Here is a 25703-nt window from a genome sequence, read left to right as displayed (position 1 = left end):
CAAATTGTTTAAATATATGTCTCTTTTCCAAGAAAGTCTAAAGTCTAGTAACTGCCAGTGCCCTGAGAAGCAATTTTACCCCTTATTTTCTCTTTAAAATATATCAGTGTAAGTATTCTTAGATTTTTAGGTGTCTAGCTTGCGGTTCTTGTTCAAAAGCCTAGATCTAGAAAGATACTAAATTAAAGCCTTACAAACAAACAGGCCTGCATATAAGACTCTCCATAAAGACAAAAGTATATGTACATATATATGTATATATATATTAGAGCTTGGTGCTAATTACACCAAGATTGTGGGTTTCATCCCCACATGGGCCACTCACTTAAGGGCTGGACTCCATGATCCTTGTGGGTCCCCTCCAGCCCAGAATATTCTGTGAATCTGTGAAATCTGTGAACACAGAATGATTCACCTTATAAGCTTGCATGAGCATGTGGATGACTCCAGGGGCACCATGGCACCAGTGAACCAGTCTGTCAGTCTCATTGCTCAGCGATGACGGGTAATTCCCAGATCGGAATTTTTTATGACGCACATAGTCAATGCTTGGCTTCACCAGCTCTGTCAGGGTCTCCTGATCCACATTTGCAATTGGCTGAAGAAAACATTAAAATAAACATCACTAAACACATCAACAGAAGTGGTAAGAAATTGTGTATCAACACTTAATTCTACAATCTGTTTTCAAGTATCCTACATACGTGCCCTTGATCCAAATACTGTGAATCACATCCTACAGATTTAATTATTGCCTGCTTATTACACCCTTGTGCAGAACATTTTTTTCAGTCATTGCAGAGACAAAAATTGGGGCACCAAGTTGTTACCTGTCTTACTGGAGGTGACACAGAAAGACCATGGAAGAACTGAGAACAGAGTATGAAGACTCCCTGACCCCTCTCTATAAGTTAAAATAGGGAGAATACTTACAGAAGAAAGACAGTTTTGTACATATGGTACTCATAATACACGCTTCCAAACATACTGGGTTACACATTCTGTTTTAAAAATAACTATTTCCCAGCAAATGAAGGATAGTGTATATAGCTGCATACCTGGCAAGAGATTTATGAAGGTTGAAGTTTTCCATCATAAACATAAGTCCCTGAAGCTATGGGCTATAAATCTGTATTTCCAATTTCAGAAGCAATAGATACCTCACCAAATATCTAAACATCTTTGTACTACAAACTCATCCTTCAATTGAATTCCTTCAATTGCTCTTAAGAATTTTCTTCCTAGTTTTTTTGCTTAATTTACATCCTTGTCAAATCCTTGTAACTAAAGGTTTAGAAGCCAAGTAATTGTTGTGTCTTCAGTTGATCCTGGTTGGCATTCCCTTCACTACCAGCCCATTTTCCACCATTTTAACTGCAGAGCTCTCTATTTTTACGTAATCTATGTGATTTCTGGAATTTCTGCAAGCTGTGGGAACAACCACAGGCAGTGGAGCCTATAGCAGCCTAATAACTGAGCTTATTTTTTTAAATAATTTTTATTACTGATTCAATATCATACAATTCCTCTGTTTCCCACCAGCTCCAGCACATTTGTATTTAACAGGGGAGCACATTCCTACAATTCAAAGTCTGACAGCCAAATGAAAGAAAACTTTCAATAGCTGTATTTTGAGTAACCTGAAGAAACCATAAACCCCTATTTTCCCTAAGACAGAAAACCTCTGCAAGACTTCTGCCTACCAGGGCCCTCAAGCAGACTCCAGCTCTACACTTTTCTGAGTGGAACAGAAATGTTCATGCTGCTCATCAGAAGTACACCTGAATACAGAGCAGCTTGTCATGAAAAACACCCCAAAGCTAATCAGCCCTCACTCAGAACCCTTCCTATGAGGTAGGGAGGCTTCACAGGAATGTTTGTTTTGAGGCTCTTCATTCCTCATGGCACTCCTGCAGAAGAAGGCAAGAGTATGGGCACCAGCAATAAATGCCTTCAGTCTTGAGCTGTGCAAGGCAAGCCCAGCCCAGCTAGGAAATCCTTAGGAGGTAAATCCAAGAAGAGAAGAGCTCTTGACAAACCTCCTTACCTTGTGCTTCCAAGAAGCTTTGAGTACAAGTGAGTTTTTTGCCCAATCTGCTGAGGTTCCCAGCACTTAGTTCAAACAGTTAAAGAGTAACCTACAGGTGTATGTCCTGAATCTCTGGCCAAGAGCACTGATATGCAAACAGACACTTGCACTTCAGGGTTAGTAAAAGGACCTTGGAGTAGGGATTTCCTAGCTAGCACTTCAAAATTCCCCCTTTACCTCCTGGATGAGTTATTTAACATGGCTAAGCTCTTATTCTTCCAGTAGCCTGTAAATAACCCCAGCAATACATGCTTTCTCCAGTTTAAGAAGTGTTTGGACAATGCTTTGGGCACACTGTGTGATTCTTGGGGTGTTCTGTGCAGGGCCAGGAGCTGGACTTGATGATCTTGATGTGTCCTTTCCAAATCAGCATATTCTGTGATTCTATGATACAGGTGTCATACAGGAATTAGCCTCAGTAACCTTCACATCTCAGGTGTGATGTTAAACACCTTTTTTTCTTATTAAATAACCACTCAACAAACCATCTCTTGAATTCTTTGATGAAAATACAGCAAAATTCACCCCATTTGGTGTGGGAGGGATAGGGAAAGGATGGGACTCTGATATGCCATCTACTTCTGCAGTGGATGACTCAATTTTGCATGACTCACAATATTTAACATACAGTGAAAAGATGGTAATCTAATGCTGCATAAACAATGGCTTTCTGGTAATTCTTAAAAGCAGCAATTACATGTAAAGGAAAAATAACTAGGATTTTAATATGTAGACAGAATAGCTTCTCCTCAAATCAAAAAGCACTGTGCAATTATTTCTGCTATGAGCCTTAAATAGTAAATGAAGGATAGAGACTTTAAAGAGCCTTCTTTAGAAGGCTAGATGTTTCTCTGAAACTCTAGCACTACCAGGGGAAAAAAGATGGAAGCCAGAAAGTTGAAGGAAGCAGAAGGGGGTGGACAATCTTGTTGAATAAAGCAGTAGGTAAAGATAGGAACACAGTAAATCAGAGCAGCCTAAGGCCCCAGTGGGATGCACTGCAGAAAATAGGTGTAATGAGGTTAAGACACCCCAGGTAGCAGAGCAGTAGCTACTCCTATAGCAAAGTCAATTGGTTTAACCACAGCTGCTGGTGGAAGTGGTGTAAGATAATCTGAAATGCAGCATTTTGGCTAAGCAAGGAATGGCTGAGCAGTGGCAGCCCCAAATACCAGCTCAATCACTTCTGCAGAGAACATTGGTACACAGCTGCAGACTGTAAGGATGTACAGTCCTTCCATTTTCCTGAAGAAAACTCATTCTGCATGAGCTGGGAAGGAAATTGATATTTACAAAGATGTACAGACTGGCAGTAGCACCTTCAAAAACCAGAAACAGGTGCAATGAAGTTTTGCAGCTCTATGGCAATCTTCTATAATGAATCTTAAGGCTCTTTTCCCAGGCTGTAGAAGTAAGATATGTAAGTCTGTTTAGAAAAACACCATAATCCTATTGCAAATCTTAGGGCAGGGGAAATTAATCTAAGTGTGGGAAAGAGGAGGTTTACAGAAGAGAGGAATCTCACTAAGGAAAACAGAAAAAGGAAAGCAGGAGTCATAAATACACTAAAGAACATCAGACTTTTGTGTGAGAAATAGGGGAGCTAAGGAAGAAGAAAAACATCTAAATAATAAAAGCATACTGAAGACTAATATGTGACTAATGATAGTCTTCCAAAAGCACCAAGACAGTGGGGAAAAAAAAAAATCACTAGAGAAGTGAGGAAGGGAGGCATCAGCAGTGCAATCATTTAAAAATAGCAAAAAATTGAAGAGTGATGGATAGTAAGTGAATTTTTAGCTGTTCTAACTGCAGGCACCAGAAGTATGAAGATAAGAGAAAGAACTTCACTGTCTTCATTGAGGACAAGAAACTGGACCCTGAAAAGCTGGTGCTCTGAACCACAATTCAAGAGTTAATTCATTCTAATGTGATGATATCCTAGTTACAGTTTTTCATTCTAATGTGATAATATCATAGTTACAGTTTTCTGTTATCAAAGCCTTACGCAGCACCTCTGCACAGTTCTGTGCTTCAGTCTAACTCCCAATTGTGAGACCCTGATCCAGCACAACACTGCACTTGCATGAAAACTGAAGATAAGATCCTCTGATGCAAAACAAAAAAATCACTGCTACTTTACCCCAGCCAGCAGAAGATGTTCTTACCTGCATGAGCATGTAATAGATCCCAGCCACTCCATGGGCTGCTCCAACATACTGCTTCCTGTGCCACTGGTACAACAGAGGACAACGGTCTGTTTTCCGCTCCTCTTTTGAAAAGTTTTTCCCCGACTCAATAATAGCATCTATTACCTAAGAAAAAGAACACACCCTGATCACCTGTGTTGCTTACTTTGATTCAGAGGGTCTTCTTCTGCATGACTAAATCCACAAGAAACAATAAGCCACAATACAGTGATAGGAAACAATATTCAATTCATTTGGATTTGAGTGTTGAGGGAGAAAAGGTATTTTGCTTAATGATGAAATCACTTCTATTTTAAGAGTAGAAATTTAATCTATTAATATTTCTAATTACTTCTTTCCATCCCTGGTTCCTCTGGTTCTGGTATCTGCAGAACAGTCACGCATGCTCTCCACATTGAATTCCCTTTCTTTTGACTTAAGATACTTCCACACTTCCATCTAAAGGTTTTGGGGTTTTTTTGTAACAATGTCTCAAGTGGCCAAAACTATTTACATATTGACCTATTTCTGGGCTGGACACAGATCCACCCACACTGGTCTGTCCCAGCCCCAGCTGGGCAGCATGGAAAGTGGGGAAGAGATTGGATGGACAGATGAGATTGGGTTCCCAACACTAGGTCCCTCTTCTCTCCAGCATCCCTGTCTTAAATTGCTTGAAATATGAACAAGAGTGATCCCAGTTCAACCTCACTGATACTGTGATGCTGGAGAGAGAAAAATGTCTTACCTCTTTGATAACAGACTGTGGGACAGTGTCTGGACCGATTTCAGTATTCAGGTACAGCAAGGCATACAGGTAACCTGCTCTGCCATAGAGCAGCTCATCTGGAAGTTCAGAATCCGTGCTGATGACAGTCCTTTGGAGCTGCAACAACCTGCATCAGACAAGGATGGTGGGGAGAGAATCTTCTGTGGAAGATGGCTTGCACAATGCACACTGGATTGTGCATTGTACAAACCATTGATCCAACCAGAAGCAGAACAAATGGTGAAGCCCCACTACTCCCCTTTAACCAGCCCAGTCCAGCTGGCTGCCAGGTTTACAGGCAGGAGCTCTGCACACCTGCCATCTCGGAGATGGGAAACTGAGCCGGAGCCAGGTCAGTATCAGCACAACTGTCAGGATTTTGTGCAGACAGAAACAGATGCAGGGTAGGAGATGAAGAAGCCCAGAGAGCTACTTCAGCAAAGACAGAAACCTCCTGGAACCTTTGGGAATTTCACCAAAGTGAGGAACACTTAATTGTACGTGTTTAGGAGGGGAAAAAAAACAAACACATAAAAAAACCCCAGTACTGCCATTCGTCATTCCCTCTCCTAAGAAAACACATTGTCTCAAACATTTATCACCTCAGTTTTGAAAAGGACACTGCTACAATGCACAAGTGTTTTTCTTGCCTTTAGCAATGAAAAAACAGGAAACAAGAAATGCTGGCCATCAAAACTCTCATTTTCTCCACAATGCTAATACTCTCTGCTAATACTCTACCAGACTATATTAGCAAGGAGGTGGGGATCAGAGATCTGTTTTCTGGCCACTCCCTCCCTGTCTCTTCTTATCTTTTTTGATTAAATTGATAATTAGATGAAACCATGGTGATGATCACATTTTACATTGGGGGAGGGGCAACAACAATCTGGATTAAGAACAAATTCAACTCCCAGATTCCCCCAGCTGTTATTTCCCAGAAGAAATGTTTGAATTAATATCATGCCATAGCAAAACCACTGACCTCAATCATCTGTTTATGCTGTCCCTGCTTAATACTAGGGAAAAGCTACTCAGAAAAAACAGTTTTATATCTCCTTTCTCAGAACTATGCTTTGGGTTTAGAATTAAATTATTTTCTTCTAAATTGTCCACTATTAAATTTTATTGTTGAACTCATACAACTGAACAAGGCAAAAAGTAAAATCACAGGTTTTATTTTGACATCTATAATATACCACTCAGCTGGTGTCAGGTATATATTTGTAAACAAAAACATTATAAAATAAACCATCCAACTAAACTCCTTTCCACTACTCTTCATAGAAATTACTTTCCAAGGAGGGACAACACTAGAAGATTTACTGCTATACTCATGGTTCATTTTGCTATACTCATGGTTCTTGCCTTACAGCAACACAGCTTTCTGAGCTGCATTCAAAATAACATGCCCAAGTTTACTGCCAGCTGTAAAAGAAAAAAAACCCCAAACCTAACATTCTCTTCAAAACCAAAATATTCATTCAGGAACAGCATCAGAGATTAATCACACTAGGATTCTAGTCTAGAAAGAGACCAATTACATTTCCAAATGCAAACCAGAATGGAGATGAGGACATAAGCCTCATTGCAAATTCTGCCAGCCTGAGGTATGCTGCTGGACAGCTAGCAGGTAGGCTGTGGTGCTGAATGCAAACCCCACAGGGTTCCAGGGCTTCCAGCCCTTGCTGGCATAGCAAACTGTACCGGCAAAGGCACAGTCAGCTCTCTAATGAAGCCCATCTAAATGGGATTTCTTGAGACATTTGTTCCATTTAGATTACTTTAAAAATGGCTAGATTTTTTTCAGGTCACCCATCATATGCCTTTGACCTAATAAAAACCCTTGCCTTTACAAATTTGCTCCTGCAAACACTTCCTCTTTGTTATATTAAATTTTTGTTACGTATCAATCCCATACACCGTGTTTCTGTCTGGCTGCTTCCAGATCCTGCAGCACACACGTTTTGTAATGAATCTGCAATTAAGACCCACTCTTTACAGAAAGGATCACATGCTGCACAAGCACTACATATTGCCAATGACAAGCTTGTGGCTTTTGTTAAATGTCACTTCAAATGTGACAAAATCAGAACGTGTGTGCACTACAGATATGCCCAGGACATCCTGTCCTAACAGCGATAGAGGACTCAAGATAACACACTAAAAATGAATCAAGTGCAAGCCAGCTTTAATAAAGATAAAGCCTATTTTGTATTCTTGTACTGAAAACTTATAATGGGAGAAAGTGTCCATTCTTTAATCCTGTCCTCTAAAATTTTACTTGCAAAAGTTACTGAACCAATGCTCCCTGCAAATGAAGGGCATGACATTTCCCACCATCAGCCACTTACTTGGCAACACATTCTTTAGATTCACTGTCATTTTTCAGTTTGTGGTAAACCACTGCACCCACTGCTAATGGCCCAGCATCACCACAGAGGAAAGTAACTCTTCTGCCATTCAGATTGCGAAGGATTCTCTTCACATAATCAAGAGATCGCTGCAAATGGCTCTGGTTTTTTGTGACACGGTACAGTTGCAGATATAAGAGGGCAATACCTGAAATAAACACATGAAAAAGAGAGAGTTTCACTTACATTTCTTTCTAAGTGTACCATATTCCCCTCTTTGGTTCCTCTGAACCAGTAACTCAAATGTGAGCAGGTATTTTGGCAATAAAAACATGTCAGTCAAGGGTCCCAGCTTATGCAGTGTGAAGTCACTGAACCACTATTTGGATGACATTTCAATTGGATTGTGACAAAAATAAAAATTATCAGACTAAAGCCAATAGTAGCATCTCAATTTACAAAAAAAAAAAAATGGAGAAAACTCATGACACAGGCCTCAACCCTCAGCAAACTGTACTGGGTTTGCATAGCCAAGCTTTGGTAGCAGGGGGCTAGAGGGGTGGCTTCTGTAAGAAGCTGCTGGAAGGTTCCTCCATGTCTGGCAGAGCCAATCCCTGGTGGCTCCAAAGGCTGATATGCCACTGGTCAAGGCTGGGTCAATCAGAAATAGTTGTAATGCCTCTGTGATAACAGATTTAGGAAGAAGAGTTAAAAAAGTTATTGTGCAGTTGTAATTGCTGCCAGAGAAGAGCAGAGTGAGAACATGTGAGAGGAACAACTTTGCAGACACCAAGGTCAATGAAAGGAGGAGGAGCTTCAGGCACTGGAGCTTAGATTCCTCTGCAGCCCATGAAGGACCATGGAGATCCACCTGCAGCCCACAGAGAAGACTCATGGAGCACACCTAAGAGGAGGCTGTGACCTATTGGAAGGAGGCTATAATCCCTGAGGAGAGAGCACCCTATGCTGGAGCAGCTTGTGGTTGAAGGATTGCACCCCATGGAGGAGTGATTCATGCTGCAGCAGTTTGCAGACAGCTGCTGCTTGTGAGATGGACTCACACTGGAGAAGTTCATGGAGAACTGTCTCCTGCAGGAGGGACCCTGTAGGGGAGCAGGGGAATGACTCTTCCCCCTAAGCAGCAGATGAAAACATGGGTGATGAACTGACCATAACAACCATTCCCTGTCTCTCTGTGATGCTGGGGAGGATGCAGAGCTGGGAAGAAAGGAGAGGTGGGAGGAAGGTGTTTTGAAGGTCTTATTTTACTTTTCATTATCCTGCTCTGACTTTGTTAGCAATAAATTCAATTAATATCTTTAATCCTAGCCTGCTTTGGCCATGATGGTATTCAGTGAGTAATCTCTCCTGATCCTTATCTCAACACATGAAACCTTTGTTATATTTTTCTCTTTCCTGTGAGAGACAGACTTTGCAGGTGCTCTGCATTCAGCCAGCATCAACCCACTACACAAAGAAATCACTGAAGATTCAAAAATGTGAGCTAACAAGCACACATGTGACTGAGTAAACTAACTATACAATACTCATCTATTATATGCAAGAAGTGACTTCCTACTTGGTTTTTAAAAGAATCTTTTGATGAGTTTTGGGATTCAAGTTGCTAAGTTTTTCACAGTCCCTTAAAGTATTTCACAACAAGATTACAAGCTTGTACAAGCAAAGCTGGTTTGCAAAAGCCAGAAGTCAAACCAAGGCTTGGAGAATGCCAGGAGGTACTATCAAGCTTCACTCCACTAAACTCATTACGTAGGTTTCCATTAAAAGAAACCAAAACCTTAGAAATAACAACAATGTAGGCTGAAGGAAGTGAAACAAATCCATCTAAGTGGATGTCTATTGGCCAACTGCAAGCATACACTTTCAGAAGTAAATCACGTATCTCCAGACCACACTGTAACTCAAACCCATTTCTGAATGGAGAGAGCACTCTCCTGAGCCTCATCCAAAGCCAAGTACACACAAGGCCCACTTAGCTCACAGAGAGGCTACCTCAGTAGTACAAGACCAGCAGCACCACAAGAGAGGTACATTCTCAAATGCCTTTCTAGGTAAATCTAAGCAGAAGGCTGCAAAGCTTGGGTAGCCCAGTTCAGTACCTGGGAACTTGTGAGCTGTTTACAGGGATTTGTGGAACCCTTTTTTATGCTGCAACAAATGCATAAATATCTTGGCTTGATCAAAGGATGATTAGAAATGTAGCCATGAAGTCCAGTTCATCTAATCCTTCCTAGTGTTTCTTGGTGCAACACCATCAAAATGGCTCCTCCAAGAGATCTGGCATGTAAAATAGTACTTGTGTAAGTAAGATGGACTCTTACATGTGTCCTATGATTGCCACATGCCAACAGTAGGTCTTCCAAGATTTTAAAGATGTCTCACAAAATGCAAGCCAGTGCTCACGACTGCACTGCCAACAGGATTTCTCTAGACTTGGTACATAAAAAGCAGGGCAGTTGTTTACAGCACTACTTTTACCTTCTGATTTGAACACTAGCAAAATGCAGCAAAGAGCAGGTTTGGGGAAAAAGTATCTGCATTAAGTATTTTAAAAGCCTGATCATTTAAATACTTTTATTCAGAACCATATCCACAGGAGCCTTAAAAGAAGTTAACAGCTTGGAATAGATGTAGATGGCAATCCTTCTACAGGATGGAAAAATCCCACACTCATTAGACAACGTCACTTTTTCATCCATATTCCTGTTTCAGCTAATGACGGCTGTGTTACTTTTACCTTATGACTCATTTTCAGCATGCTCTGGTTTATCAGCCATAATTTCAGTTGTCAGTCACTGTGTCAGAACACAGCTCCCCGGGAGCCATTCTGTACTGTCAGCACGAGAAAGCCCACCACTGGAGATCTGCACGCACCCAGCAGCCAGTCACTTTCAGACCCTGAAACACGTCTATCTTTTAAGCCTGAGCTGTCTAAAAGTTCCCCACCCATCCACCCACAGGACCATCTGTACCGAAACATCAAGAAGAAAGCAAAGAAATTTTACCCTTTAATTGCCAGATTTTAGCCCAAGGATGGATGAAGGCTGGAGAGCTTTTCCATGCTACTCCTCCCCCAAGACATAGAGATAAAAGAGTACATCTCCTCAGGGCACATTTCAAACATGTGGTGCTAAAAGTTTAAGTATGCCTGAAGCTTGAGCTAGAAGAGCAGGAACAGAATTCTATCCAGCAGGCCTAGATGGACATGTCCTGGCAACTTGAAGCATGGTGACCACATCAGACATGAAAACTGTAGGCTCTGCCTAAAGGATCAGTGTCCTGGTTTCAGCCAGGATATAGTTAATTTTCTTCTCTGTAGCTACAGTGCTGTGGTTTGAATTTAGTGTGAGAATAACACTGAGAGCACATTGATGTTTTAGTTGTTGCTGAGCAGTGCTTACCCTAAGACAAGGACTTTTCAGTTTCCCATGCTCTGCCAGGGAGCAGGTGCACAAGATGCTGGGAGGGACCATGGCCAAGACAACTGACAGGAACTGGCCAAAGGGATTTCCCCTACCACAGGACATCATGCTGGGTACATAAACTGGGAGGAGCTGGCTGGAAGCCACCAATCACTGCTCAGGCATGGGCTGGACTTTGGTGAGCAGGTGGTGAGAAAAGCCATTCTGAATCACTTCTCTTGTATTTTATCCCTCTCCCCTTTCCATTACAATTGTAATTATTATCGTTGGTTCCATTACTATTATTATTATTTTATTTCAATTATTAAACTGTTCTTATCTCAGTCCATGGGTTTTATCTTTTTTTTTCAAATCCCCTGTCTATGCAACTATGACAGAGGGGATGTAGGAAGGGCAAGGTGTGAGTGCTCAGCTGTGTGATATTTAGTTGCCAGGTGGCATTAAATTACACTAATTAGAAGGTCTCATTTACATCTGGACAGCATCAGTGATGCAATGCTAAATCAAAAATGGTCCTTAGCAATAACCATCACCTGCACATGCCTAATTTTCTTCATGATCTTCATAGTCTTGCAACCACACCTCTACACATCTCCTCATACAATCATTTTACCATTTTTGTACAGAGTAAGAACAGCCAAACTATACAAATTCCAGATCTGAAGGCTCCAAGCTTCTGGCCACAGAACATATTCCCCCCATCTACTCCATGATTAGAAGATTCTGCTACCACTAGAGAACTGCTAACTAGTAGCCCATTGAATAGAAAAAGGTGAAAAATAACTCATTTTTAAAAGCAAACTTAAAGAAGCAAGAGGTAAGACAAAAGAGCAGCCTTCGGAAATCTACTCCTTTTGCAAAACAATGATCTCCATATAGAGAAGCCAATTATTCTGTATCTTTGTCTGCTGAAGTCAATGCAAGTGACAGAAAGTAGTGATCAAGACTCCAGGGTTAAAAGAAAAAACAACTCACAAAAATGTAACAGAGTATTTCTGCCACTCCTATGAGAATATCAGAATCTCCTGTGAATAAATCCAATTACATCATTTAACAAATACAATTCATTCAAATTCTAGCTTTCTCACCAGTCCAGCCAGTATAGGCAGAGCAGTCATGTGGATCTGCCGTCTTCAGCCCTTCCTCCATTTGTTGCAGAAGGTCTTTGATTTTTGCCTGGATCCGTTTTAAGAACCGAGCATTGACCTGAAAGCAGGAGACAGGGAATGAACCAGAAAAGAAACAAATTAAAGAATCCAAAGTGCCTGCTCCACTTCCTTGTTTGGGAAGAAAACCAAACCAAACCCAAACAAAAAATAATTAGGAAATAAATAACACACACAGCAATCAGCAGTATCAAAGTGGTTCATCTTAAGTGTGTCTTATGTAAATGTATTCTGACTACATTTTAGGGTAAGTTACAAGTATCTACATTAGACAAAAATTACCTGTGCATTCTTTGAAGTCACACAAAGAACAGCTATAGACACTGTGACAGTATGTAATTCTAATCAGGGTCCTAGTACCAAGACCATGTTATGGACAAACAGCACAAGCCCCAAGTTATAGATGCTTGCTCTCATCACAAGGTCCCTGCACACCCTTTATAGCACTACAGAGCAGGAAACAGCCCAAGGAAGACAAATGTTCATACTCAAGACAATTAAGTCAAAGAAGATGAGTATCTCCAGCTCAGCATCTTCAGCTCAAGCATGAAGGCAGAGAAACACGTCTTCAATTTTACACACTTCTTGCTTATACTTTTGACAAAAAATATTTATATAGATGAAATGCATGAAATATAACAGGGGATACTTTATTCTTGCCAACATTTCTCTCTCATTATGCACACTTTTAGGGAAGATATGTTACTGATTACTCCTTAAAGCTAAAGAACACGGAAATTAGCACAGTAGTAAGGTAAGTCCTTGACTGACCTGCAGCACATCCCAAAAGTGTGGGGTTTGGATAAATTACAGGTCCTGGATGCCAGCATGCAACTGATTACTCAAGATGTACCACATTTTGTACTCTTCAGAGTACAAAATTCAGAGTGGAATTTCAAATAAACATCAGTGATTTCAAACATCCATCCAACAGATTCAGAAATCAGAAAGATTAGAAGAATTGCACAAGGCTTCTGACACACCAGAAATCTCCAGGGTCAATAGTTCAAATCCATTTAAGGATATAAATGGTAGGATAGGAAGGGAAAAGGAAAACTGTGCCTTTATAGCTCACATTGAACACGTATCATTCTAGGAACAAGCTAGAGACACCTTAACCTTCTCCAATATCTCTAGAAATAGCAACCAAACACAGTAGGCATCTGAAGCCTGTTACTCCTCAACTTTAATATGTTACTCCTCAACTTTCTGTTAGGGAACTGTATTGTGCACATCCCAACTACCACCCCACCACCAACCCTTTTTTGACTAGTTCAGTGAGGTCTCAACACAAAGGAAAACCTTCCCCAAGGGCAGGGCTTCTCTTCTTCAAAAGACAGCTATGCCAGTGCTAAGGCATATGGTGAAACAGCATGAGGATATTCACGTGGATGCATCCAGGCACAGAGCTCAGCTTATCTGACAAGAGTGAACTAAGGCTTCAGACTCCCCATTTATTTAACTACTGCATATCACAAGCATGCTGGTCATCTTTTTGTTCTGACAATACACCTGCTGTTACCAAATCAGGATATTTTATATCAAACCTCAGATTAAATTACTTGGAGGTAGGAGGAGAATACTAGGACATCTAGTATTCATTCTGCATTGAAAGCTCAGTCCCATACAAATAATTTAGCTAGGTTGGTAATCCTTCTGTCTAGAACACGAATTGTAACTTACTTGTCTTGGTTCGGTGCTTGAAAAATCACAGATTAAAGGATATTTTAATGAATATTTTTATAATTATCTGTAAGCCCAAACAAAGCTACTCCCAAGCTTATGTTAGGATGAATAGGTCGTAAGTGGCAACGAAGTTTTCTCTAGCTATCTACTCCTCTACCACTGCCTCTCTTTTTTTCTGGCTGCTCTGAAGCTTTCACAACCTAGTACTGTCACTGATCATTTTATAAGATTCCCCTATAAACTTCTAACAGATGCTTACATGCACTAGAATAAATTAATAACATGAAGAAATTAATGTTGAAAGGTGGCTTTAGAAGATCTAAAAACTTCCTTCAAGGAATCTTAGGGCAGCATTACAACCGAGCCTAACACACACACTTGTGTGGAGCATAGACTGATTTTCATCAGAAGCACATTCATCTCACGAGGATGTTTCCAGCTGGCATTCAGCCTTTTCTGCAGGTGACTTGTTATTCCTGTAGGGACAAACAAAAACCAGGAAGCCTGATCTCTGATATCCAGTAGCATATTTACTTCTGGTTCACAAAAGACTGGGTGATAGCAGGAGCTGAAGAGTAACTAGAAAAGGCTCTCTACAGGAATTCAACTGCTGTATTACTCCTCTGCTGCTGCAGAAAGAACAACCACTATCATCCCAAACATTGCTGAAGTTTCATATAGTCAAAACGAAAAAAAAGAGAGCTCATTCCTCATTACACCAAATAGAGCCTTGTGATATATTGGTTATGGTAACTAAAAAGGCTCATTATCAGCACAAAAATAATGAAGAAAAAATTAAATATCTTGGTTTGGAAATTAATGGTTTTGTTATTTATTTGAACCATATAACTTTTTCCATTGCAGTGAGACAGCAGGAAAAGCTACATCCCAAAACAAAGTCTTCCAAAGCCAACAAAAATGTAAAGAACGTAAGTACTTATGTAACATCACTCACCTTTGGTACTAATCACAAGAAGTCTAAATTATGCTGTCCTTGTTAGCAATATGTCTCCACTATCTGCTTTCTTTCATTTGTGGGGTTTCTAAAGAGAATTTAACTCATCTTCTGTAAATTCAGCACTAGAACTACACACCCACATTAGGGCACAGTGCTAATAGCAGCAAGGTCATGGGTTTGATCTCCAAATGGTCTATTCACGTAAGAGTTGGACTCAATGGTTGCTATAGGTCCATTCCAACACGGAATATTCTGTGATTATAAAAAATACATCATAATGCAAATAAAAGTCTCCTAAAAAACCCAAACTCTTCACTTGTAGTCAACATTACAATAACATACCGATTCTTACTGACCATTGCAGACATATCCAGCTTTACAACCATGGTGCTAAAACAAACCAGAATCAAGAGCAGATGAGGCAATAAGCAGCTACTACATATGCATTGTATATCATGATTTCTGCTAGGTAGGAGAAGTCTGTAACTTTAAAGTTTTGCATGCACATTTGAACCAAATATCACAGTGCTGATCTAAGTCTAACAATGCAACCCTGAGGCCTCATGGCACTCCTCTTGTCATTAAAAGTAACACTCTTGTTTGACAAACATTGGATGAGTAATCTGGTTTGTATCTGTCAAAGACATTCAGATAGCCATGTGTTGTTTAAAAACACCTCTTGGCATTTACTTGCTCATTACCTCTATGCTAAGAACTTGTGCAGAGTCACAGCAGGGCAATGGAGACTCAGTTCATAGTTTCCTCACAAGTTGCCAATGTACCAATCTTTCTTGCCACCACCAGCTCCCAAAACAACCGTCTTACTTTTAACCCTATTTTAATTCATCAGTTTTTGGGGGACTGATGCTATGTGCAAAACCAGACTGCAGAAGTAAGCAACTGATTCTGCAGAAGCAGAAAGGAGATGACCTCAACACACTTGTGCAACTTACCAATACAATTTTATTTCACCTCACTTTGCTGTTGGTGATGTGTAGAACAGGACACATAACATGGTGCTGTGTTGTCTTTCAGCCAAAGTGCATTTCAAAGAGAAGAAAGTACAGCTCAGATTGGTACTGCAGCAAGAACTCACTCAAAAACCATAGAAGATTGCCGAAAGGACACGACAGATATTGGCAAGGAAGAATGTAGTAGGAGAAAACTCACAGCTCAGCTGAAGAATCCTGGCTGTACTGAAGTCATTGGGAATGTTGCCACTGACTGTAAGGGAGCCAGGTTTCACACCCATGCATTAGAGCATGGGTCTATTGAAGCAGGATGAGCTCTCACGCTCACCTCCACAAGTTCCTGCAAAAGCAAACCAGAAGGGATGGCAGTAGGAACCCATGTGCAGAACCTAGCAAGGTCTGCTAGGAGCTGACCAGCCTTTTTGTACAGAAGAACAAGTTCTACTTTATTTTTACCTAAGTCAAAAGACGCTTACAGCTCCAAGAGCAGCGCTTTCTTCTCTGAAAGTACCAGGTACTGTTGAAGCTCATCACCAAGCCTCTGAAACACTGAAACAGTTCTCTGATACTTCTCAGACAGGTCCTCCAGAAGCAACTGTCAGTTCTGCAAAACCACATGCCTAATAAACGCTTTGAAACATTGCTGCCTGTAGAACACATTGTGCTGTTTTTCAGTGATCTGTCACTTAGTGCCATACATGTGATAATGGGGGAAAAAAGTAAAAAAAAATAAAGTAAAAAAATAAAAGTAAAAAGAAAAAAAGAGGGGGAAGGGAGGAAGAGATAGAAAAATCAATAGCTGTAGGCAAATTCTTACACTGCTACAAATGCCAGCTTAGCAATAGGCTTTAAACACAGTCATCACCCTGTCTCAGAGGACATAAGGACACGAAAAACATCATTAAAAGGCAAACATTCAAGTAATAGAAAGAACTACTTAAAGCATGTGAGAAATAAGAAGACTGTGTCTCTAATGCATCTGTGTGTGAAAAAAGTTATATGTCTCATTGTATATAAGACAGCAAAAACCCAAAGCTTAAAGATCTAGATCATCACAAAGAATCATCAAAAAGCTCCAGATTATTGGCAACAAAAATAAACATGATTAACAGATATCCTGAGTTTTGACAAATGGAGACTGATAAAGTAAAAGAGCAATACTGAAAATCGCTGGTCCTCCAGGTAGCCCAACACCAGCATGCTACTTCTTGAAAGCTGAGTAAATACAAGTCTGCTGTAAGTATGATTCAATGTCACTCACTACACAGAAGTCTCTGGCCCAGCTGTGACATTTTTAGGTGGTCCTCAAGTTGCAAAAAAGATAAAACCTCTACCAGTTCTGTCTAAATTACCTCAATGCACAGAGAGCAGATATATCCCACATATTGAGCTTGACAGCAGATCAGTGCAGCTAGACCCAAATAAAATTTATTTTCACCAGGAAGCAAGTATGTGCTATTGCACTTGCCCACACAACTAGCTGGAGTAACAACTCATTAACATGCAGGTTTGCAAGATAAAACTGGAAGCTGATGAAGAGTGGATGGATGTGAGACAATTTAATCAGAATTTGGGGGTTTCATTTTACAAAGTATTTTCATTCAGAACCGGTTGACTAAAACCAAACAGGCTTAACTCTATGGTTAAGCCTCCACTCACCTCCTGAATGGCAGGAGAAGCTTTCACTACAAAAGCATCAGAAAAGCCCTAAGTGGTGTTCAGTGCTGATCTGAAGAATCAGAGAATACTGCAAACCTGCCGCACTATATTAGGAACAGTGAAGCACAACACAGACTCTCTAGCTGGGTTGTACAAGAAAGCAAGTTTTATTATTACAGATGTTTCATAGAAGGGTCTGAGAGGTGAAACTTAACATTAACATTAACATAACTTAACATTAACACAGCACCATCACTGGACAATTGGAACACCACCCCTTGACTGTTTCTTGTAAGTAAACAACAAGGATGCAAACAACACCTGCAAAGGTTATTTTCCTTTCCAAGGACTGTGTGGATTCCTCCTTATGATTTCCCAAGCCACACTTCTCAGGTCAGTCTAAGAAAGTTATGTGACTTGGTTTCACACAGGCTCAAGCTAATGCCTGAAGCTTAAAAATCTCTTATTTGACCACTGTCAGTTCCCACACAAACCTTTCTTGTTTCAGAGTCCCTTATGAAAATAGCATATGCCCAAGTTGGGATGCCAAGAAATTATCAAAAAAGTAACAAGCTCAAGAAATGCAGCTACATCATCCCACATCTCTGGAAAAAAAGTGGGAAGAATTATTTACTGGCTTTGGAGATTGAATTTTGCCTCCAGTGCAATAAATTGTATAAATCCCACTGCTGCTGAGTCAGTCCCAGAACACAGAGAACTTGCTGCCAGTGAGACCAGTAAAATGCCCTGAAAATTAAAAAAAAAATAAATAAACAAAAACAAAAAAAAATCCAAAACCAAACTAAACCACCCACAAAACCAAAAAACAAAGGGAAAAGACAAGTGGGGCTATGAAAAAAACCCATAAAACACATATACATACATACACATATATATGTGTAAACATATATATACACACATATATTTTACAGAGAAGGAAGATTGAAAGCCACATAGAGGAATTACCAGAGTAACAGAAGACTGAGAAAGCATTAGGAAACTGAGAAAGCATTAGGAAACACTGCTAAATCACCCAAATTATAAATCTATGTAAATATTCTATATCACCATTAATACATATTTGCCAATGAGCACCATTATCTTTGAAACAGGTTCCCTGTAAGGAGTCCCCTGCAAAGCCTAATAAGGTACTGCATACACTTTTCAGAACATACCACTTTTTTCTAATTTCTCAGAGCACTGTAAGCCAGAAAAAAACTTATAAAGAAAGAATTTGCCTAAAAAAGAAGTTTGGGCATTCTAGTGACCAATCCATGAAGGCTGAATCTAATTTTGCTTCTGTCTTGTGACTCCACAACAAATTCAAATAATCTTAAAGTAAGGGCTGGGATCGTGTTAATTTCTCAATGACAAGGATGCTTCTCTTTTTGGCACAACCACAAAATCCAAATCATTGTCTAGGCTTCCACCTTCCCCTGGCTGAGCAGATAATATCAGGCTGACTTTTTTTCCCATGTCACTGGCCTCTAGTCAGTGTGAAGGAGAATCCCAAATCACACCTGACTATTATAAATGTAGGCACCAGGCTGTGGTGGCGCCAAGGACAGTGGGCAGTAGGTCCTCGAACAAGCCATCACCACCCCTCAGCAGCAAGCTCTCCTCACCCTTTTCCTTCCCAGGAAATCCTTTAGAGCTTTCCCACTCTCTTCTACCATACTAGGGAACTAAGAACTAGGGAGTGTTCTTTGTTATGAGTCTATTCATTTCTCTGCCTCCCCTGATCATGTACATTTTCATTTTGAAAATTTTTGGACTAGCCACTTTGAGATAGTATCTGTAGGTAACCTTTTAGGCTAAAATATCTCTGTGGGGCCCACATGAAAAGGAAAAAGACTACAGGATATATATTTAATTGAAAGATTTATCACTTATTAAACAAAGGTTTACATTTAAAATTATGTTTCTTGTTAATCTAGAATTAATGCTGTCTGGTGAATTACCTTGGCTATCTCAGAAAAGTTACAGAAGCAATTTAAGTTCATGATACTTTAATGGTGAAGAAATCTAGTCATGGAAACAGCGAATTTCAACTGCATGAGCAGAGACCACACAGATAGCTGCAGTGTTTACTGTGACTATTTATAAGAAAGCTAATCAGCAACCTCAAATTCTGTTTCTCCTACTCCCATACCTTTAAGATTTCTGAACAATATTTTACCCACACACATTTCCATATGCAGAATTTTATCCCGATTGTCTCACGTTTCAGACAATGTCTTGAATAGCTTCTTGTCCTTTTATCAACCAGGTGAATTTTAGATGCCAGCCATGACAGACTAAGAAATCAAATGGATTAATAATGCATTGCTTTCCATGACAACAGCAGAGCCCCGCACACCTCAGGCTGTCATTTATGTGAGTCACTCAACACTCCTTGCTCCACTCAGCAGCAGATGGAAGGAAGGAATTATGCAGTGCACTGAGGCCTCCTGAAAGATGCTCTCATTTTTAGGAAACCTGTGTGCTTGTATACAGAAATTTACAGAACAGAGTTCATACCCTGTGTAAAGTCCTTTTGCCTTCACTGGGACTTCAGGCAAGCAAAGACATTTCTCTGATGGAATGGGTGCCATTAAATGTAAAAATAAACCACTAAAACATAAACTGAAAATCACAAACAACAACAACAGAAGCACCCCAAGAGTACCCATCATGAAATCTCACAAAAGCATAATACTAGGAGTGACATCATGCAAATTCTTCAAAGAATATAAATACACATAAATATACTCACAGCTACATTCTAGCCCAGAAATACATAAGATGACTCCTGAGATTTTACAGATGAAATTTTACAAGAAAATGCACACTTGCTTCTGCCTTCTCCTTCGAGATGCACAGAATTGCTGTAGTTACATGGTTTTAAGACAGTACAGAAGATTTGTTTTCCAGAGGTGCTTCATCCTCCTGAACAAAGCCCAGACACCACCTTTTATCAAAAACACAACTACACAGGTCCTCTAACATATTTTCTGAACACACCTGCAAAATAGCTGCTGACTGACACTCCTCAACAAGGAATGTCATCCACAAATGATGTTGAGAAAAAACATTTTCACCCATTGTAAAACACCATTCTCATGCATAGGAGAGCATAACAGGTATTCCTAATGTGAACACAGGGCTAGAAATTCTTGACTAACTCATATCAGTTCTGCCACAGAACAATGTCTCTCAATTTAGATTCATTCAAGAATCAAAGCTGAAGTAAATTAAGAGTTGTACTATTTTGCAATGGAGCTAGCATACTCTAAAACTTAATTTTTAAGGATGTTCATCTTCTTTTGATATTTCACCATTCTTCTTGTTATCTCGCTTGAGAAAGCGTTGGTCCATCTAGATCAGGAGTATTTTCTCTTTTAAAAAATGGCATGAAGTGTGGGATTTAAAGCAGGTACACAAGAAAGATGACTGGCCTATAAAGGACTTGTTATATTTTTAACCTATTTAACAATAATATATAGCTTACAGTGGTTCTGCCATCTCCTCTCTGCCTTTATAATTGAACTCATCATACTTGGATGATTTTTATAGACTAAGCCAGATACAAAAGAACAGAGAAATAACAGTTCTCTTCCACAAAGGAAAAAAAATAATAATTTTACCAACACTCAGCATACTACCAGGGAGTTGTGTACAAAACAAAGCAGATTTCACTTTTGAACCTACTCTTGTTTTTTAAACCTTCTCAAATGCTCTGCTTTTGACAGCTGCAATTAACTGCAGCAGCTAAGACACTGAAGACCCAAAATATTATCTTTTTTGCACTCTGCTTAGCCATGTACAACTTCATAAACCTCAGTCATAAACAACTTAGTGAAACCTTTCATTTCCTTGGACTGATGGTGAGCTGATGGTGTCCTGCTGGTACTGACAAGGGTCAGAGAGAGTGTCCCTCCCACTGTTGGCCATCACCATCCTTGCCTCACTCTGTCAGTAAGTCAAGGTAATTCCATATTGCCACAAGCAGAAAAATACAGAGCTGATACCAACAGCTCCTTTACTCATCCCAGCATACAATCAAGAGAGCTAAGAAGCTAACTTCCTCACCCTCAATGCATCTGTGCATGTAGCAGTGTCACCAAGCAGTGTTTTCCATGCAAAAGATGACAAAGCTGCACAGGATTGAAAGATGAGGCTAAATGACAAGGAAGTCCATATTCAGGCATTCCTTCTGCAGCTTAATTCAGCCTGGATGGTAAGAAGCTAGGCCAGAGAAGCTTCTCTACTTAAAACCTAGGACACTCATAGTATACCAAACAGCAGCACGTGGCATCCAGGAGATAAGCAGAGCAGGAAGACTGAAAGCCTTGTGTGACCAATTCTACCAGGCAGACCTTCTGGGGGCATGAACCGACTGAGAGGTGCCTATCATGGTGCACCTGAACCTATAAATGTGCGTATGTCAGTGTGAATAAACACGTGAGAACAGTCTAGCTTCACAGCGTCTCAGGTAACAACCTGAGAATAAACTCTTTTCTAGATGGGCGCTCATCTTTTCCATTCCCTTAAGCACTTTCTCTGGTGAAACTCGGGCAACTTGTGCTGACTTCTTCTGAGACACAGAACCACCGTGGTAAGAGCAGCTATTGCTGTTGTGTCTTACAGTGTTCTACTACCTCCAGCTGAGGCACCACGTTCACTTCCGTACCGGAATAAAACAAACAGCCCGCATTAAGAGCCACTGCTGCCGACTCCGAGCCGTGCGGCCGGGCTGAGCTCCCGCTCCTTCCCTCAGTTCACCCCGCCGCTCCCTCTCCTCGGGCGCCCCCGAGGCCTCGGCGGCCGCCCCGAGCTCGCCCGGCGCGCAGGCCGCGGGCAGCCCCACCGCCCCCGCCGCCGGGCCCGCGCCCCGCCGGAGCCGCCCCGGGGCGGAACCACGGCCGCCCGCGCCGCGGGGCCGCCGCTGTCGTCGGGAGCGAGCGACCCGCGGGTGAGGCCGGGCCCGGGGTCCGGGACGCGGCGCCTGCCCGCCGCCCGGGACTCACCTTCCCGTCGGCGCCGAAGGGGAGGGACTCCTCCTCCGCCGGAGGCTGCAGTGCCCTGTCCCGGTGGGCGTCCGCCGCGCTGGGGGCTGCCACGGCTCCCTGGGGCTGGTAGTCGGGGTAGGGGTTGGCGAAAGCCCGCTCCTCCATCTCCGCTTCACCACCCAGCTGCAGCTTCAGCCTCTTGGACATGCTCTCTCCCATCTCAGCCGGCCCCCGGCCCGCCTCCCCGCACGGCGAGCCGGCGGGGACACACTCCGCCCCGCAGAGCGGCGCCTTTGCAGCAACGCGAGCGCCGCGGCCGCCCCCGGCAACAGCTGCCCCCGGCTACAGCAGCCGTGCCGCTGGGGCTGGGGCTGGGTCAGGAGGGTGGCTGCAGTGACAGTGCCCGCGGCCGCGGGCCCATCGGGGCCGCCCCAGGGCGGAGGCGCCGCCGCCCCGAGCCACCGAAGCCCAACTTTGGAAGGCGAAAGGGAAAGCTGCGACGCCGCGGCTCTGCTCGGCGTCCCTGTCAGCCGGGGCGGGGGAGCGCCGAGCGCGGCGGCATCACAGCCTGTACAGGGGCAGAGCGCGGCCGGGGCCGCGGCCGGGCCCCCCCGCGGGAAGAGGCAGCCCGCCCGCCGGCGCAGGCTGGGTGGCACCGCTGCAAAGCTCGTCCCAGCGCCTCATCCTCCCCCGCCGGGGCGTCAGTGCCTCGGGCTGCTGCTGCCGCCGGCAGCACGCCGGGCGGCGGAGCGGGGCTGCCGCCGGCTCCTCCCGCCCGTCCCCGCGATGCGGGGCCGAGCCGCCGCCCGGCGCATCTCAGAGGAGCGGCAGCAGCAGCAGGAGGGGCACGGACAGCCCCAGGAGCAGGCAGTACGCCACCACCTCCTTCGGCCGGCTCATCCGCAGCCGCCGCCGGGCCGCGCTCATCCGCTGGCAGCCCCCGCGCCGGCCCCCGGCCAGCCCCGGCGGGAGGGAGGGACGCGCTCCTCGGCTACCGCCCGGCGGGGACGGCACAGCCGGCGGCGACCGCCCCTCAGCCGGCGAGAGGAGGCAGCTCCCCGGGGAGAAGGGGGGTGGTCTCCTTCCCTCGGCCCGCCCCCGGGCTGTAATGTTGGCCTGAGCGCGCTCACCGTTCTGCGGACGGGGTGCCCGCTCCGACAGGCCAAAACGTGCTAGAAAAACACCCCCCAGCCCCCCAAAAAGACATCAGAAAACCTCACAGCCCTGGAGAGGGCTGGCGGAGCGGGGTGGGGAAGGCCCTCAGCGATCGGCGGTGGCGGCTGGACGTGAGGGTGGGATCGCATCCCACCTGGGGAGGAGCAGCGTCTGGATCCCGTGTGAATCACGCGTTTGTGTCTCGGATCCAGTCCTGGGAGGGGGGAGCTGAATGCCAGGGCACTGTGTCACCACAGATTTAGGCCGTCGTCTTATGACACCTTCACTTTAAGCTAGAAGTGCTCCACATGAGAGGGACATCTCTCATCATACAATCATCGAGGATAAATCTTTTCTATTCGCAAATAAATGGTACATACTGCCGACATAGTCATAGCCTCCAGGAATTGATACTGCGTCCTAAAACATCGCTGTGTAGAGCGAGCTGGCAGAAAGCCTGCAGTCTGGCCAAACACTGCACACAGTATTGGTAAAAATACAGTCGCAGGAGACCTCATTATGCCATGAAATATTTACTCCCAACTATGCCATTCCTTTTTGCCAGTAATTGTAAGTCAGACGGACCATAAAGCATTAATTCAATAACTGGCACAATAGTGCAGACTTACTGATCTTTAGTTTTATGCATTGGGTAGTTTTATTGCTATCAAAATACATATTCAATGTGTGAGCTTAAATATAGATGACATCTGTCCTGGCACTGGTTTCAGTTTACATTTGTTTGTAGCAATATACATATGAATAAATGGGACATGTCTGTTGCTTTGTCACAGGATATGAATTTGAATTAATACTTGCTTCATTGCTTTTTATTTTTATAAATTGAGCTGATGACAAAGCAGAAATTCTAAACAACCTCTCTGACAAGAAATACCTTGTACTTGCTCTGGAAGCAAATATAACCAGTCACTTTAAAAAAATTAGAGTAAGCTATAAAATATCCTCTTCTGTGATAATTAAAAAATCACTTTATGCATCATGTATTCTTTAATGGGCAAGCCTTTTGTGCTGTATTTCAGTGCCTGAAAAGGTAAATGCAGAACCTTTTTAAAACATCTTGTCTCTGAGTAAATATTTCAAATAATATGTTTTCACCTAGAATGGTTTCCTACCTTTACTAGAGACTGACTGCATTAGTGCAAGTAACTGCATTCCCATGATGAAGATCAGAGTTAAGCCTTTAATATGAGTGTGCGTGGCTTCTGTCTTCTTACACCTTCTACTCTTCTTGAACAAAATGATGGAAATATAAAGGCAGGATCATACCAATTGGTACCTGCTGAAGGCCTACAGATAAGGAGAGAAGGTGCTCCCTGGCACCTCACAAGAGCAGGTTCTTCCCTTTTTCTGGAGCTGTTGGTTTGTGGGTTGCTGGGTTGGCATCTCTTCCCTTTTACATCATTGCACTGTTTGATTATCTGCACTCTGCTGCGTGCAACACCCTGTTTTCTGGAGCACTTCTTTCATGTTCACTGTTCTTCACATTTGTTGCAAGGTGGTATGTTTAGTTTCAAGCATACAAGGCCTTCTTTTGTTCTTAGCAGGTGGGATAGAGTTCAAAAGACTTTCAGGCTTCTTTTCAGGGAGTGTTTTTTCCTTTTGCTCTTTTACCCTTGATGCATTCAGAGCTCCTACAGCCCAAATGGGAATCATAGATGAAGGAGGAGGAAAAAAGTTGGGCTGACTGAGGCGTCAACCTGTAACATAAGTTTTAAGCAATAATAAATTCACATCTCTCATCTCCAGCAGTATGAAGCAGGAAGCTTTGCCTACTGCAAAAGCTTCATTTGTGCTTTCATCCAGAAAATGTCTAAATGTTACTGAAAGCACTGAGCCCTCACCCTTGCTTCATCACTTCAGCTAAGCACTCCTGTAACCTGCCTTCTGCAGCACTGGAAAATATGCAGCCCTGCAGCAAGTTGATCTAGCCAAAAGCTATCCTTTTCTTTTCTGTGATGCCAGTAAAATCCAACTAATATCTAAACAAAGCCTGATTCTTACTTAGAAATCAGTTTCTTCATGTAAATCGTGTTTTTGCTTATCAGATCAATGGGCTATTCATTCTTTACACAAGAGGAAATCATAAACCCTTCTTTTATGGCCTTCTCTCCAATCCTCTCAACCTCCTGTAGCGTCTGATACTCTCCTCACAACAAGATTAAGTGCCAATTTTTTTAATAGCAAAATAAAATATCTGTTAGATTTTTTGTCAGGACTAAATAATCAGAATCCATACATAAGCCATTAATGAT

General features: G+C 42.5%; 1 protein-coding gene and 1 long non-coding RNA gene across 2 annotated transcripts in view; both read right to left on the bottom strand.

The window, feature by feature from the left end:
• LANCL2 (LanC like 2) overlaps nucleotides 1–23235 on the bottom strand; it is a 33408-nt gene extending 10173 nt beyond the window's left edge. Inside the window, exons 1-6 of the mRNA XM_015618380.2 lie at nucleotides 22294–23235; nucleotides 11933–12050; nucleotides 7402–7609; nucleotides 5027–5174; nucleotides 4258–4404; nucleotides 416–598 (exon numbers count right to left, since the gene is read on the bottom strand). Coding sequence (XP_015473866.1) covers nucleotides 416–598; nucleotides 4258–4404; nucleotides 5027–5174; nucleotides 7402–7609; nucleotides 11933–12050; nucleotides 22294–22494 — 1005 coding nt within the window. The 5' untranslated portion in view covers nucleotides 22495–23235. The remainder of the gene's footprint in view (nucleotides 1–415; nucleotides 599–4257; nucleotides 4405–5026; nucleotides 5175–7401; nucleotides 7610–11932; nucleotides 12051–22293) is intronic.
• On the bottom strand, nucleotides 12057–18098 carry LOC117243890. Its single transcript, XR_004495883.1, has 3 exons — nucleotides 16082–18098; nucleotides 15825–15965; nucleotides 12057–15682 (listed from the first exon to the last, which is right to left on the bottom strand). It is a non-coding gene; the product is annotated as an uncharacterized LOC117243890 (long non-coding RNA).
• Nucleotides 23236–25703: the final 2468 nt, after the last annotated feature.

This window comes from Parus major, chromosome 2, assembly GCF_001522545.3.
Source record: "Parus major isolate Abel chromosome 2, Parus_major1.1, whole genome shotgun sequence".
NCBI classification, from domain to species: Eukaryota; Metazoa; Chordata; class Aves; order Passeriformes; family Paridae; genus Parus; species Parus major.
This window is presented reverse-complemented; position numbering and strand designations above follow the sequence as displayed.